Below are 16,083 nucleotides of genomic sequence, written 5' to 3'. Positions count from 1 at the left end.
CCAGCATTTTACACCATACAATCCACAAGCTCAAAATGTAGGTTATGTGAATACGTTTTTCCATTTAAATTTTTAAATAGGTCATGTGATTTAGTATCTAAGCAAGTAAAGATATCTTTTCACACATCTGTATGAAACCATTAAATTGCTGGCTTTAAGTGGTTCAAGTGTCCACCTGCTTAAGGACCTTTCTTTGAATTTGAATGCTGCAAAGGACTACACTGATATATTTGTTTTTGCCATAATGTCCTTTTATCAGAGACCATTTACATGTATAGCAGCATTACATGTTTTATTTTGTACACTGTCATACATTTAGTGTAAAGATAACACACCATCACAATTTCTACCTTCTTGGTTGCAATGATGATACTTATCCACATAGTGGCGCTGGTGTGTTACAGAAAGACCAGTGTCTGCAGTGTCATGACTACAACCAAAGAATGCATTTAGGAGACAAGATAGTTCACATCCTTTCTAACCTTTGTAGTCTGGTGTTTCACACAGGAAATCACGAACACATTTCCACGTTCCACATCTATTGTATATGTTCCATATTCCCCCACGATCCTATAACCGCGGATAAACCCACCATAGAGTAGTTGTTAAAGGCAAGGATACAAAAACAGGTCAAAACAGCGCACACCCAAAGAGCTACATTATTGTTATATACAACCACTACGGTAGTGATAACGTAAACCTTAATATCATTATTCATTATATAGGCTTATATAGTTTATATATTATACACATAGGTTTATCCCTGACCCAAAAAGAAGAGGTGCAGTCTGCGTATAGGGTATAACGGGGATTGAAACGAAGGCGGAAGTAGACGGAAGGAAACCTCTTGTTCCGTTTACGAACCTGCTCCAACGCCTCATACTCCTTGTTCGAGGAGTCGCGACGAGGCCGCCCTGACAACAGAGACACCTACCCTTTAACACGGGTCGGGCAACCGTTTAAAAAGCACAAGCCTTTGTTTTAATTGTAGCCGACTATCCAATCTCGCCTGGGTTTTTATTTAATATCCGCTGTATAGTTCTTACCATGGCAGCGAGTGCGAAACGAAAGCAGGAGGAGAAACACCTGAAGATGCTGAGAGAAATGACGAGTTTGCCTCCCAACAGAAAGTGCTTTGACTGCGACCAGCGCGGCCCAACCTATGCCAACATGACTGTGGGCTCCTTCGTCTGCACCTCCTGCTCTGGCATCCTGTAAGTATCAAGTTGCTCAGTGACCTTAGCTTAGACATGGCGCGCACGATATAACGTTTTGCTACCCTTCAGCTACATACGGCAGATAACTTGCTGACTAGCCGCTAGCTAACGCAGGGTGGTTATCCTGCAGCGGCAGTGTGAGTTTAGCGGGTTTGACATTGTGTTGCAGTGTTGGGCGGGGTACACAGAGGTGTCAGCAAATTAGCAACCACCCGGGATACTGGCTAACTGTATCTTCCATTGCTAGCCAGGGAACTTATCTGGCACTTGCGAGCTAACTGTTAGGTGTATAGATAAGCCAGTAGCCTGCTGCTACCACCACCACCAGTTGCTGGTAAGGTTAGGAGGCACCACCTTGTAACTGAGCTAATTGACTTGGACATGGTGCATCCCCTACATACAAAGACACATGAATTATTACTGAAATGCTCCCATGTTTGGGGTTTCATTCATTTTAAATACAAAATGTGCAATACAGTTCAATCGTTACTGTATATCTGCACAGACACTGCTGTACATAGCCACCCAATGCATACACTGTATATACGTAACGTTATTTAAAACATGTATCTCATCACTCCTAACACTATTTTCTTCTTTGCACTCTTTGTATCCTTGTGAGCCACTAAACCAGAGTCATATTCCATTTCTGTGTAAAAACACACTTGGCCAATTAAGGTGATTCCGATATTAATGATTTTGCATCATGTATCTAGCTATTTGTTTTTATGCTCCATAAACCATGCTAAATTATCAGTTTGATTGATAAAAAATAAAAATAAAATGTAGTTGTAAAAATGTTAAGTGATGGTAGTCACCTGGTCCATCATTTGTTTAAATTCTCTAATACAGAGCTAAAGGTCTTACACAAGCCTTACTCTTATAGATTTAACACAACATTGATTGAAATACAGGCATCAGCTTTCACCTTTTTTTACAGTCTACTAATTTAAACCTGTTGTACAAAATCACTCCTGCCATCAGTGAATCCTAGCCTAGATTAAAGCTAAACTCAGCCAGATCATTGTAGGTGTCATCCACAGCACCGATTTTTTTTCAGTGCGGTCGGGTGTTTTGACTTTAGATAGCGTTTTCCTGACTTAAGCTTTGCTGTGCAGTTGTGTAACCAAGCATCTGTAGCTCGGGATTTGGGATTAGTGAAGCATTCCATTTCTTTCTATTCAGCTAAAGATATCCTACCTCAATAAAGCTTTCAAATGTTGCTCGTTACAAAGGTTGTGTCTTGTCGGTCCATGTTATAGTGGCCACATTTAATAACGTATACAAAGTGGTGAAATATGACAATTTATTGTGTGATTCTTGAAAGGGGTTTGATCAGTTGCACAGTAGATAACAACCTGACAACTTGTGGGTAATGTTTGCCTCATATTATTTATATTGCATGGCATGTTGCACAGAATCACTCTCCTTTGAAGACATTGATTACACTGCTATCTCGTCCAAGTGTATCAGTATTTGGTTAACTGGAAACTAAATTATGCCTGCGTACATTCATTGCCGGAAATCACACAACACAATTTCTCACTGTGTCTTGCAAGAAGGACTTTTAAATCCTTCTTACAACAATGGCAAGTCCTGGTCTTCAGTTTGCCACCATATTTCATCCCAGCTCACAAATACATCACCTTGTTTTTTTTGGTCATCTTATAAAAATGTATTTAGTAACCACAAGCCTTTGTAACTGAAAGCACTTGAGAAAAGTAAATTGGCTGTAGGCTATTATCAGGTAACTCAATAGCTGTTCACTCATCCATCCTGTTGTGCTCATTCACAAAGTCAACAGCTTGTACACAGTCCTATCTTAATGCTTTATGGAAGTCACCCTCCCCATATGTGAACATTTTTTACTTTAACAGTGTTTCCCCTAGAAATTTTTTTTTTTAAATTTCCACCCTTTCATTCAAAATCAAAACAGTATTTCAAATTGACAATGCAAAAAAGTGCTCAAACAACATGTTGCTGCTTGGACGTCCCTGAGTTGTTAAAAGTAATTATGAGCTGTTGGAACAATAAATAAAAGATAAATAATAATAATGGTTTATTTTTGTAGTTACCAGTTTTACGTTTTCCATCATTAGGCTTCCATACAAACTATCAGGACGCTGTGCTCTCACACGCGCTGCATTGACAGTCACACACACCCACGCGCGCAGTCACTCTCTAGTGATTCCGGGAGATTGTGTCTCATTTGCGGGCGTCAAGGAGCGTCCGGGAGAGTTGGGTTGTCTGCTTTTGTCCTCTCCCTACTTCAGTAGCTTATGAAGGGAGGGGGCAGGTTGTGTTATGAAGCCTAGCCTACACCGAAGCCAAAAGCGAAGTTATATGGTTAACTAGCTGCTAGCAACTTCTAATGAAATCGTGCAAGTGATCAACGTAGTTAACGTCGCGTTACTTAAAGCACAGTCATTTTTGCAGCGGCGGTGCGCCGCTGCTGAATGAACATAGGGGAAACACTGCTTTAATACTGTTGTACAGAAAAAGGAAAGTATTTGTTACATTGTAGTTCCCTGCTGGTGACCTTTTTAGCTTATTTAGCAGACAGCGGAACAGATTACTTCTTTGACACATTTAATAGTGTCCGTCCCTCAGACTGTTGCAGCCTTTGTTTAACCAGGTTTGTGACCTTAATCTTTGCACACTGTTAGGTATCTCTACTTTGAATGTGAAGGTTATTTACTGTAGCATGGAAAAGAATGAGATTAATTGTGTGTTTGCTGATGGGTATAGTTTGCCCTCCATTTCACTTCACTAGTGGGCCTGCAGGGACTCCACTGTGAATTTCCCGTCTGCCCACCCTATGGTATAAAAGTCTGTAATGCTAGTTAATTGAGTTCTTTTATAGCATGATATCACAATCCCCACCACTTGCTCCCTCATTTTGAATAGGACAGAAAATGTTATGTGGAATTTGAGCATCAACAATCTTTCCAGCAGAAGAATGAGGAGGGTTCGAAAGGATTGATATCTGCCTGTTGTATGCAGGAAGCCTAGTGTGATTTTAGGCTCAGGAAGTGGTATGGCCCTGCTGTGCTGCTACATCAGCAGCATGTGATGGTATATGTGCAACAGGAAGTGGTGGAGAGGTCACTGTCTGTCTCTCTATGTCCCCATTATTTGTAGGAAGGCATTGAGTGAGTGTGACTTAAGTTACTGTCTCCTCTTTCTACTAATAAAAGTAGTATCAGTGTAAATAGTGTGTTTGACATTCAAGTTGAGACATGGCCAGGGTGATCATAGTGGTGGTTTTGAATTCATGAGCCTTTCTTTTTTTTCATTTGCAGTTTGGGCACTTATCAGTGTTTACTTCTTTAGAGGTGAAAGCAGGGGCACGTTTACCTACATTATCCCCCCCACCCCCTCATAGTTGTGGTTGTTTGGGTGGAGTTGGAATCTGCTATGTAAACACATTCCTCGTGAAGGTGGAGGCATTCCCAGGAGGAACTCAACTCACAATGTCTCTTTCGGGAGAATTGCCCATGGCAGGAAATAACCCCACTTGGCCTGCATGGTTCTGTGTAAGCAGGGCTCAAACAGTGAGTAAACCGAAACAGTGGAGGGGAGGTGCCACTGACACCAAACGTCCTGGATAATATTGCTCAGCTGCAAGTTAACCGGCATGATTCAGAATCTAAATTGTGCTTTTTTTCCCCGTGTTCCTTATCATTGATTTCTTAAAAAGGTGTAGTAGTGAACTACCTTCAGGGAGACAGGTGCATAACATGGCTTAAATTCTCATTAGATAATGAGTCATAATTTTTATGAGTTTTTATGAGTCATAAAAATTAAGAATTGGCATTTTTCTGTCTTAAAGTGCACACAAAATGATTGTATGTAAAAGGCAATCTTGTTGGAGTGGCTTTGACAGCAAAATGAAGGACAGTGCATAGCCTCTCCTCTCTTTTGAGGCTTCATGTTGCCAGTTTTTCTCACCCTGGAGCTGTGACAGTATGCAAATGAGCAGTTTTCAGCGGCTGAGTTGGTCTAATGTACAGTCGTGACTAGGTCATAATTATTTTACTGTGCAATATGTGATACAACTCTCTGGTGCACTGTGCTTCCCAGCAATGGTGTGATTAAATTCTTAATCAATGTGTTCTAGACATTGTTGATGTATACAGTATTATATTGTAAGAAGCTTAGATTTCTTCGTTTTACCTTCTTATTAATTCCTGTTGTTGTTTAATTTTCCCCATAAATCCTACTGTCACTAAACTCTGTCCTAATTGTATGACTACTTTGTTCAGCAGAAATGGAGAGGGGATGGGACTGTAAGACCATAGCGCGCTGTTGTTGGGCTCGGTACCCGTCTGGAGCCAAGAACCATTATATTGATTCCCCCTTTTGCATCACACCTGTTTTTGGATAAAAGTTTTTACATATTATATATGTGAAATACTTTGAATGAAACAAGGTAGGCAGATAGGATGTATTTAACATCTTATTCAATATTTGGTCACATTTAAATAAGATACAGTTAATTAACAAAAACAAAACTAAATTCCTCGATAGGACAACTGGGCAGAAATGCTGCCATCACATATAGACCTCAAGGGCTTTGGAACTTTCTCCCAGTGTCTGACCTACTTTCATCTTCATGAGACCAGGATCAGATCACGCAGCTACCTCAGGGTGCTGAAAAAAGCATAAAAGCTTATACACAGAGACTCAGTCACATAGTCTTCTGCTTTTCTACGGACACATTTGCCACTGACATGAGTTATTTGCACCTTACTTTGGATACATTTGTTTCTAACTGAAATGTTACTGAAAAATGTAATTATTGCAGTCATATTTAGTTTTTTTCTTTTATGTTCGTGGTACTCTTTCAGCCTTAACTATCTCCTCAGAAGACATGTGAAATAAATATGCACCAGTTGATTAGGTGTTATCATTAGAAGTAGTCCAGTAGTTCCCACAGATCCACTCCATACTAATGAGAGGATGTACGGACGGCTTTCTCATTAGACTTTTTGATTATGAATTCACATATCTACTGTACGTAATGTTCTCATTAAGTGTGTACACTCATTTGTGGCTACTTTTATTCGGTGTTGGAGCACACTTTTATAAACACACATGTTGTTTGTAACACTTGACAGAGCAGTCAGCTGATTGGGTGATGTGTAAAGAATGGGATGAGATGAGAAAAAGTCCCGTAAGGGGTAAAGCAGTAAATAATTTAACAGTCCCGTCTAGTATTTCACTGCCTTTAGGATCTGACTCCTCCATGTGTGTAGCATTAAGTTTGTAATTGTGATGCTGTGGTTCCCATTCCCCAGAGAATTGTTAGGATTACCTCCCAAAAAGTTAAACAGTTGTACATTCTCTAAAAATACACAGTAAACATTAATCTATTGTTAGTATTTGTCTGACAAGTGTACTCTAGCATTTTAACTTTTCATTTGTGTTTATTTATTATTTTGTTTTTCGTACGAACGTCTCTATAATTAGCATCCACTGCATTTATTTGATAAACATGAATGCATGATTTCCTGCCTCATGATTTCAGGACAGTGCTTAAATCTAGAGGCTCACACATTTGCCTGAAGAGCTGAATCAGGGAAAATAGAAACATCGCTTGACAGGTGGTGTGAGCAACAGCTTGTAGGAAAGGGGAGGATCTCTAAAACGGCTGATTCCTCAAAGATTGGAAAAAAACCTAAATACTTCAGGGGGGACTTTTAAGAGCATATTTTAGAGAAACTGTGGAGTTCTTGATCGGCAGACATGGCAGCATCATGTCCATGTTCAGGGCCTTCCAAAAAATTCTGCCTTTTTTTTTTATTAAGAGCACTTCTTGGAGGGTGGATAAAATATACGATGCCCTGCCTAAAAATCTGTTTGACTAGATCTGGACTGCTCTCCTACCTTTTATCTTCCCAGAGTATTGGCCAGGTTGGCACAGGAAAAAAAAATAGAAAGGTAGGAAATTAAAATATTTAAAGCCTGCTCAGTAACACTAACAAAACTACTAGTAAGGGGGTTAATACTGGGGTGATTGCTGTCATATAAGACGATGAATATAAAGTGCTGAGTCATGGTAAGCCCTGTTTTACATTTGCCTGATAAACTAGGTTGTCATGTCATCTGTGAGTTAAAGTTGAGCTGGAGCCAGGTTATGTTTGGTTATGTACGGTCTCGCTACTTTGGACTTTAGTAGTGAGTGTTGTCAAAAAGCTTTTCAGTACTCTTCAGCATTGAAGATGAATCCACCGCAGACACTGATGAAGGAATCCCCCTGCTGCTGCTATGCCGTTAACATGCTGCTTTTGCTAAACACCAGTGAAGACGAGGAGTAAAAAGACACTTTGGGTCAGAGTTACATGACGATGAAGAACAGGATATCTGTTTGATACACTTCACTGCTTTGCACTATAGCTGTTGTCAAAAATGGTATTCAAAGTCACTCGTGGTGTTGATTTTGCAGTCTGGTGGTAAATGAATGGCTTTGGTGGGTAAAAGGTTAAACACGTTCAGAGACCGACCTGAATACTGTTAAGCAACCCAAAAGTAAACATGGGAAGCTCTCAAAAACAATCCTTTGATGTACATTGTACAGAAACAAGTTGTTTTTCTTCTGTACTCTGTACATTGTACTCCCAGGCTAAGTGCTGATTGGTTAACTTCACAGACAAAAGAAGTGGTAACCTTGAGACCAGCACTACATGAGTTTTCACTTACCTTGGCAAGCATGCTGGGAGCTTACTATAAAAGCCTTCAGATGGGTCTTAACAAATATTACAGTTAACAGGCATTTTCTTATTTGGGCAGTTGTTGTATAAGCTCTGACCCTCTGAGCAAGGCTTGTGTCAGCTAATGGGTATCACTCAATAGTGGAAGCTCTACATTAAGGGAGATCGCTTGTTCTTTTACTGTACTGACAAACTCATTTCAGTCAATGGCAGTTAGAAGAGATTCACCCACTTCCTTTGTTCTGTTTCACTCCCCCTTTCTTTTTCAGTGAGTTTTTCTCTCTGTTGTAGGGTCTTCCTCGCCCCCGTTTCCTATACCAGCCAGCTTGTTGCTAATTAAATGGCCCTGTCCTTTTCAGGTACAGTGTCCTCAAATTGAATTGACCCGTTTGTATTTCTCCACCTGCAGACGAGGATTGAATCCACCCCACAGAGTCAAGTCCATCTCCATGACAACCTTCACACAACAGGAAATCGAGGTTCTACAAAAACATGGCAATGAGGTAGGCATGGCAACTGTTTGCCCTTACACAGTTGTTAATAAAGGTTGATGTCAACGTTCCCGCTGCTTTGATATGGGTTTGTTTTAAAGGCTGTGTAAGTAGTTTCACTTTTTATTGTGCCATCACTGATGTATCCTACATGTGCTCCCCATCTATTATATATTAAACAGACTATAGAGAATCATGTTTATAGTTGATGTAATGTCCGTTTATTTCTTGGAAATCTGGACATCAACATGATTTAAGAATTTTGGCTCTTCACTGACAAGACTATACAATAATCTGTGTGCAGTTCTGGCTAATCTTGATCCAGAAATACAAAAAAAAGCAACATCTTACATCAAAGTTATTGCATTTTGACAGCCTTAGCTTAAATACCGATGATTAGAGCCCAACTGATATATCAGTCAGCTGATAAATCAGTTGTCCAAAACCTAAAGATATTGAGTTGACTGTTAAACATAATTATGAAAACCCTTACGCAATCATCATTACATTTATCGTGATAACATTTTCCAACGTTGCAAAGTACTAATAGTACTTTGTAGTATCAACTAGTATGAACTAGTAGTCATACAGCTCTCACTTAGCCATCATATTCAGAAAGTGGCACCACATATTTGTCCTGCACAGACGAACTAAAGTGCATCATCATTCAAGAGCCATTTCTGGTAAACGGAGTATGAAATAGAGCAATGCCACCTGGGAAGCAGAGCCTATTAAAAGCTGTAGCAAAGTGGCAGGGCAGACAGACGGACATGCTGGAGACTCAAGGTTGGAGCTGAGGCAGATATCCTTCAAGGCTGTCATATACACAGTGCTGTGTATATGTTAGTGAACCTTTTAGAATTTGCTTTATTTCTGTACAAAACCACATTTTCATGCAAGTCCTAAAACTAGATAAAGAGACACCAATTAAACAAATGAAACAAAATCCTTACACTTGTTCATCTATGTATTATGGAAATATGTTTTATAAGTATGTAAACCTCGAGGATTATCAATTCTTTTGAAGGAGAAATAAGAGTTGGGTGTTTCTATCAATGGGATGACATTCTGGTGTGAGTTATGGATGGCCTTATTTAAAGGCAGAATGACTGAATCGACCTTTCAAAGAAGACAATTCTGGGTCTTCACTATCAAAGTCTGACCCTCACAACATATTTTGTGGAAGTTGGTCATGGCTCAAACAAAGGAGATTTCTGAGGATTGTAGGAGCAGGGTTGTTGATTTCTTATCAGGCTGGAAAGAGTTACAAAACCATTTCTAAATAGTTTGGACTCCACCAGTTGACTGTCAGAGAGTGTACAAATGGAGGACATGTAACACGATCGTTAATCTCCCCAGGATTGGTCAACAAATAAAAAGCACACCAAGGACAAGGCTTGTAATAGTCTGTAAGGTCATAAGGGAACCTAGGGAAACGTCTCGGAAACTAAAGGCCTCTCTCACAGTGGCTAATGTCAATGTTCATGAATCCACCATCGGGAGAGTATTGAACATCAGTGATGGGCATGGCAGAGTTGCAAGGAGAAAGCCACGACTCTCCAAAAAGAAAATTGTTGCCCGTCTATGGTTTAATCAGGTCCGTGTGGATAAGCATGAAAGCTGTTGGGGAAAATGTTCAGTAGAATTGAACTTTTCAGCTAAAAAGAGAAGTGTTTTGTTTGGCAACGAGCAAACACTACATTCAAGCATAAAAACCTCATCCCATCTGTGAAACATGGTGGTAGTATTATGGTTTGCCTCTGGACCAGGACGGCTTATGACCATTGATAGAACACACAAGTCATTCTACAAAAAACTGCTTAAAGCACAAGAAAGTTAATGATTTGGAATGGCAGAGTCAAAGTCCTGACCTTAATCCTAAAAAAATACTGTGGCAAAACCTGAAGCATGCTGTTCATGCAAGGAAGCCCACCAACATCCCTGAGTTGAGACTGTTCTGTAAAATGGGCTAGAAGAAAGAGAGGTTAAGTTGAATTTACTGCTGCAACTTGTGAGTCACACCAGTTACTGAAACAAATGTTCAGATACTTTGGCCACACACAAATATATCAAATTGGATATTTTTCTTCAATAAATTAATAAATTAAATGTTTTTGATTCATTTGTTCAATTAGATTCCAGTTATCTAATTTTAGGACACATTTATGCAGAAATAGAGAAACATTTAAATGCTTCACACATCTTCAAATATCACTGTAAATACTACTGCCATCAAGTTGCTTTTTGTCCTTCCACAGAGAGCCCTTTACACAAATACAAGATATTACAAAGCAGATATAACAGTGTGCAGTTAATATTTGCAGTAGTTCTAGTTTAATGCAAGTAAACATGCACACGCTCTGTGTGTTCATGCACATCAAAGTCAGCTAAAGAATAACAGGAACAGACGCGTGTTGAGCATAAGAGCCATTTGGTCTTGCGGCACCAGTTCTGAGCGCACACATGCCTATAAACCTCTCTTTACTGGATTAGGCAAATACTTTTGGAATGCTATCCAAAACCCAACACCAGAGGTGAGACTCACACAAAGTAATCACGTTCAATCTGAGAACACCAAACCATCAAACCTGGCATACAACAAAACCTTAGTGTCAAACTTGATTTAAGGTAGTCTGTGGGTTATGCAGTGTATTGCATCAGTTGTCTGCAATTCACCTAAACCTATTGTTGGTGACATTTGCACTGTTATTGCATTTTTAAAAGAGTATGTTCTTAAATTAATGCTATTTTTGATTTGAAGTACTATGTCATCATCACTCATTTCTATGCTTATCTTGTAATTTCCTTGTCTGTACCTTGCCTTCATGCATTTGTATTGTAGCATATGACACGTCCATAAGTTCAAATTTGTGTTTGCTACAAAAATATTTAACCAAAATCAGTTGTTCTGCTATTCTGTGTGTTTCAGGTATGTAAACAGATCTGGCTTGGCCTTTATGATGACAAAACCTCCTCAGTACCAGACTTCAGAGAACCACAAAAAGTTAAGGAGTTCCTTCAAGATAAATATGAGAAGAAGAAATGGTAAGTCAGTTTTTTAAGCTAGCAGTTTTTTTATTTTTAATGCATTTGCAAACATTTCTAAAAAAACTTTTTCACTTTGTCATCATTGGGTATTGTGTGTAGATTGGAGGGAAAAAAAAGGAATTTAATCCATTTTGGAATAAGGCTGTAACATAACAAAATGTGGGGAAAGTGAAAGGGTGTGAATACTTTCCGGATGCACTGTACTTTTGTCTTTGTGGGGGGGTTTTGTTTTTTGCTCTCTGGCCTGGACTGTCTTACCAGCAGCTCAGCAGTTAGCTTCGAGCAAGCCACCAAATACCCTTCTTTAAATGCACAGAATTAAGGTCATTACAGTCAAGCTGCTTTTTATGTGCAAGTTTTAGTTATTACATAAAGTTATAGGTTTTTTTGTTGAATTGTATACAACATTTAGCATAGTTGGTATTGGTGCATTGTGACTGTTGAGAAACTAATGTCAGCAGTTATTTCAGGCAAATAAAACTAATGATACTCCTGCCAAACAAGTGTCTGCCCCACTGATAACAAATTAAGGATCGGCCATCAAAAGTAAATATTCATTTTGTGAGACTGTTAGTTTATCAAGTCAAATTAAGATTTATCATTAACTATATTTTTCTGGATGATCAAATATGAAATCATGTGAATGATAGATGACCATTACATTTTTTCATCTGTTTGTTTATGTAAAAGTGCGTCTACTATCTCTCTGCTTCGTGTCTGAAGTCTGACCAAAATGTGAAAGATGAGGGATGCATGTTTCAACATGCCACCACTTGCTGCAGACATTCTCTGGACTCACACATGGCCCATTCTCCTATAACACGCGCACGCACACACACACACACACACACACACACACACACACACACACACACACACACACACACACACACACACACACACACACACACACACACACACACACACTATAATGTACTTTAATTACTTCACTGTCATGAAGATTAGTCTTTAAGATTAATGACCTGCCTGCCTGCTGTGAATTACATTTGCTCTCAAATAAACGTTTCCTGTTATCACATGTGGATCTTGCATAATTAAAATGTTTGTTTTGCCAAAAGGCTGTAAAATCATTTTTTTGAAAACCCTACATTTTGCTAATTTATCTCAACGATTATTCCATTAGCCATTAACCATTAGTATCTTGTGAATTTGACCATGACTATGTCAAATTTTTGCAATTATAATGTGACATACTAAAGGTTTTTGGTTTACAGCGGTAATCATTGGTTGTGTGCACTGCTTCCTAGGTATGTACCTCCTGAGCAGGCCAAGGTGGTGGCTTCAGTCCATGCTTCCGTCTCCGGCTCTTCAAACAGCAGCACCAGCAGCACCCCAGAAGTTAGACCACTAAAATCCCTGCTGGGGGAGTCAGCCCCCTCTTTACACCTCAACAAGAACACTCCACCTAATCAGGTAAGATTTATGAAGTACACACATATGTGAATTTGGAATTATTGCTTACCTATCAAGGGTTAGTATGGGGTCACAAAGTACTTTCCAAAATAATTTTGACTAACAAAAATGATTAAAGGTATTAAGCTATGACATATCGTTAAGCTTCATTATTTTCAGTTTTATTGTTATCAATAACAGAATATACCTATGGAATACATCTCATATTTCCTCACTCGTGCTTATAATTGCATGAAAGCACATAATATAAATAGACTGACTGACACACTCCCTGTCAGTTTTTGTCAAAAGGCCTTCCTCTTGCCTTTCTTAGTCTTAAAGGTTGACCAAGGATTTCTAGACACATGTATGTTTACATACTAACCAACATTTGCATGTAGATTTTTCAAATATGTTTTTTTGTATCCGGCAGTCTCCAGTGGTAAGCCGTGGACATACCCACCAGCAGCAGCCCCATGACAAGAAGTTTGACCTCCTGAGTGACTTGGGTGGAGACATCTTTGCTGCCCCGCCCAACATGAATGCAGGCGCCAGCTCCGGTTTTGCTAACTTTGCACATTTCAACAGCCACACAAGTAAGGAACAAATGAATAACTGACTGAAAACAAAATAAACTTAACTATTATTACAGGTCAGGCAAAAGCAGAGTGAAATATCAGTGTGATCTTTTATGTTCACCAGTTTTAACGTCATGCAGGGAATTTGAGCAGTTGAGATGACAAATAACTCGACACAATAAAAGCACTGGAAAGTGACAAAGCAGTAAGGGAATGCAGGAAATAAGCAATTATTCCAGTCAGGATGGGATTGTCTTTTTAAGTGTGGAAATTCTTGTCAGTTGTTTTTTTCACAGGCTCTAACCAGGAAGATCAAATGGTGCTGAGTGTATGCATGTTTCTGTTTACCAGTTTCAGTCTCCCCTATAGTTAAGTCTTTATTGGTGAAATTCCCTTAATTGTTTGAAAAAAAAAAAAGATTTATCTATTGTAGCTAAAACAAGTCAAAATATATTATGTGCATAAAAGCATGTGCACAGCGGAGCCCTTTGCTCAAGTTTGGCTGCAGTTGACATTTAAAAGGGTTAAGGTATTTGAAGAGACAGCTATGTGCTGATTGATGTTGCATTTAAATTAACACCTTTTGTAGATTCTGCCAAAAGTTTTGCATCATTCAGAATTTGTTTAATGTCAGTAACCACTTCGTTCCATGATTACAAAAAATGGTCATACATTATGGAATAGTATCAGAGGTGTTATAGACAGACATCTCCATGGTTACTAATGCCTGTAACATAGGCCTATTAGTGTTTGTCTCCCGTGGAGGATAATGTCTTCTCATTTCCCCCTCATAGAGCCATCAAGACTCACCCTTAATGCAGCGACTAAAGTTCCATCCACACATCTCTACATAGCAAACATGAGCACAGATGTACTCCTCTGAGATGAGTGTGTTATACTGAGCACACACATACAACCGTAGACACTGTGCACTCAGCAAAGAGTCCAGGCAGCATATCATTAGAGATGGTGAACATCAGACTGCTCCCTTTCTTTAAAGCTCCGATGCATTTTATTATGTGACACCAACTATGATTATGTGTCATTTTTGCACAAAATCCATTGTCTTTCTTTTGAAATCTGTCATTCATGTCCTTAGTTGTCATATGTCCATTCTCTTATCATCTCATCCATTGTTTTCCTCCCATTGTCTTTTTTGTTCATTTGCCTGTCTGAACCTCATCCTGACACCACCTCCAGCGGCACAGAATGCCAACGCAAATGCAGACTTTGCTAATTTTGATGCATTCAGGAGCACTTCTGGGTCAACGAGTGGTTTCCCTTCTGCACCCCAAGCCCCATTCCAACCATCAAATACAGGTAGAGCAAGTTCCCTTTATTGGACAAATGACACACATTTAAATCACTGTCACATAAGTAGATTTATTGTTTATATCAGTGATTGTCTACCTTTTTTTGGGTGCTGGATCCCCTGCATATTTTGAGTGGTCCTGACGACACTACCCCAACCCTGTCCCAAACAAGCCCCTAAACAATTTGATAGAAACAGAAATTGCATTAAGCTAGAAAACAGGATTTACAGATCCTGCAGCCCCATTCATTAACAAATTAAATGACTGTCGCTGACCACAGTAACTGCAGATAAAGCTCAGAGAAAAAAGGCAGTAACTACACTTAGTGCATTTTGCCTTAGCTGTTGTTTGGACTTTGTAGTTACTGCAATTTTTGTTGTTTTTTAACTGTTGCTGTGCATACCCTCTGCCTCCCGAGCCCTCCCATATGTACATTGTCAGTTCATCTGGTAAAATTTGGAAGACCTATGTGCACCAGTAGTCCAAAAAGTTTTGTAACCGAGAAATTAGGCAAAATCCACAGGTTAGGCTCACAATATGTCCTTAAGGCAGGAAAATGCTAATACATATTTCTGTTTTCAAAAACAATTCAACAAATTGTCCTTGGTTGCAGCTTGAACACATGACCTCATGCTTACATGGTATGTGTACCAGAGGATAATGGGCACCTCAGTGCAGACACACCAGAAGCATTCAGTCTAAACACCACCTGTAGCATGTAGGCCTATGTATTTTAATTAACCTTGAAAGCATCATTTTACAATAAAACACCTGCTAAGTTTTCAAAGATCACCCACTTGTATGAAAATGGAAAAAAAACATGTTTTTAAAAAAGCGAGTTGTGCTAAGTCCACTTTAATTTTTATGAAATAACAATCATATCACTCTGCAGTCTTTAGGTAAACCATTATAGTGATGCAGGGTGTACATAACACCATGGGTAGTACTGTAACAACGTTTTTGTGGTGGTTACCTATGACTGTGTCACTTATCCGGTCTATACCTCCCCCACACAAGCCAACCATCATTTAAACGTGCATCTATCTACTGTTGTCCCGTCTTAGTCATTCTGGCCCATATTGCACTCCAAGCCCTTCATGTGGTATTACTGCACATTTGCTCATCACTAACTGTCACTTAACAGTGACTTTTATACACAGACACACACTTAAACATCCTCCCCCTAGTCTTAGGAAAATATAGTGCACTACAGCCCCCTCTGCTGGGTGGTCTACATTGATAATTGTCTTTGTGTGGAGGTACATTGCTGTGTATTGCTTGATGGATAAAGCTCCACTCTCTCGTGGCTT

General features: G+C 39.3%; 1 protein-coding gene across 3 annotated transcripts in view; it reads left to right on the top strand.

The window, feature by feature from the left end:
• The first annotated feature begins 898 nt into the window (after nucleotides 1-898).
• Nucleotides 899-16,083, top strand: part of agfg1a (ArfGAP with FG repeats 1a) — a 23,293-nt gene continuing 8,108 nt past the window's right edge. For 2 of the 3 annotated variants that reach the window (XM_062418836.1, XM_062418839.1), the window contains exons 1-6: nucleotides 899-1,214; nucleotides 8,340-8,433; nucleotides 11,351-11,466; nucleotides 12,738-12,903; nucleotides 13,316-13,478; nucleotides 14,661-14,780. In XM_062418836.1, coding sequence (XP_062274820.1) covers nucleotides 1,048-1,214; nucleotides 8,340-8,433; nucleotides 11,351-11,466; nucleotides 12,738-12,903; nucleotides 13,316-13,478; nucleotides 14,661-14,780 — 826 coding nt within the window. In that variant the 5' untranslated portion in view covers nucleotides 899-1,047. The remainder of the gene's footprint in view (nucleotides 1,215-8,339; nucleotides 8,434-11,350; nucleotides 11,467-12,737; nucleotides 12,904-13,315; nucleotides 13,479-14,660; nucleotides 14,781-16,083) is intronic. The other variant, XM_062418838.1, reaches the window with a different exon arrangement.

Source organism: Scomber scombrus, chromosome 5 (genome assembly GCF_963691925.1).
Source record: "Scomber scombrus chromosome 5, fScoSco1.1, whole genome shotgun sequence".
Classification (NCBI taxonomy): domain Eukaryota; kingdom Metazoa; phylum Chordata; class Actinopteri; order Scombriformes; family Scombridae; genus Scomber; species Scomber scombrus.
The sequence above is the reverse complement of the archived record's forward strand: the minus strand, read 5'-3'. Positions and strand labels throughout refer to the sequence as shown.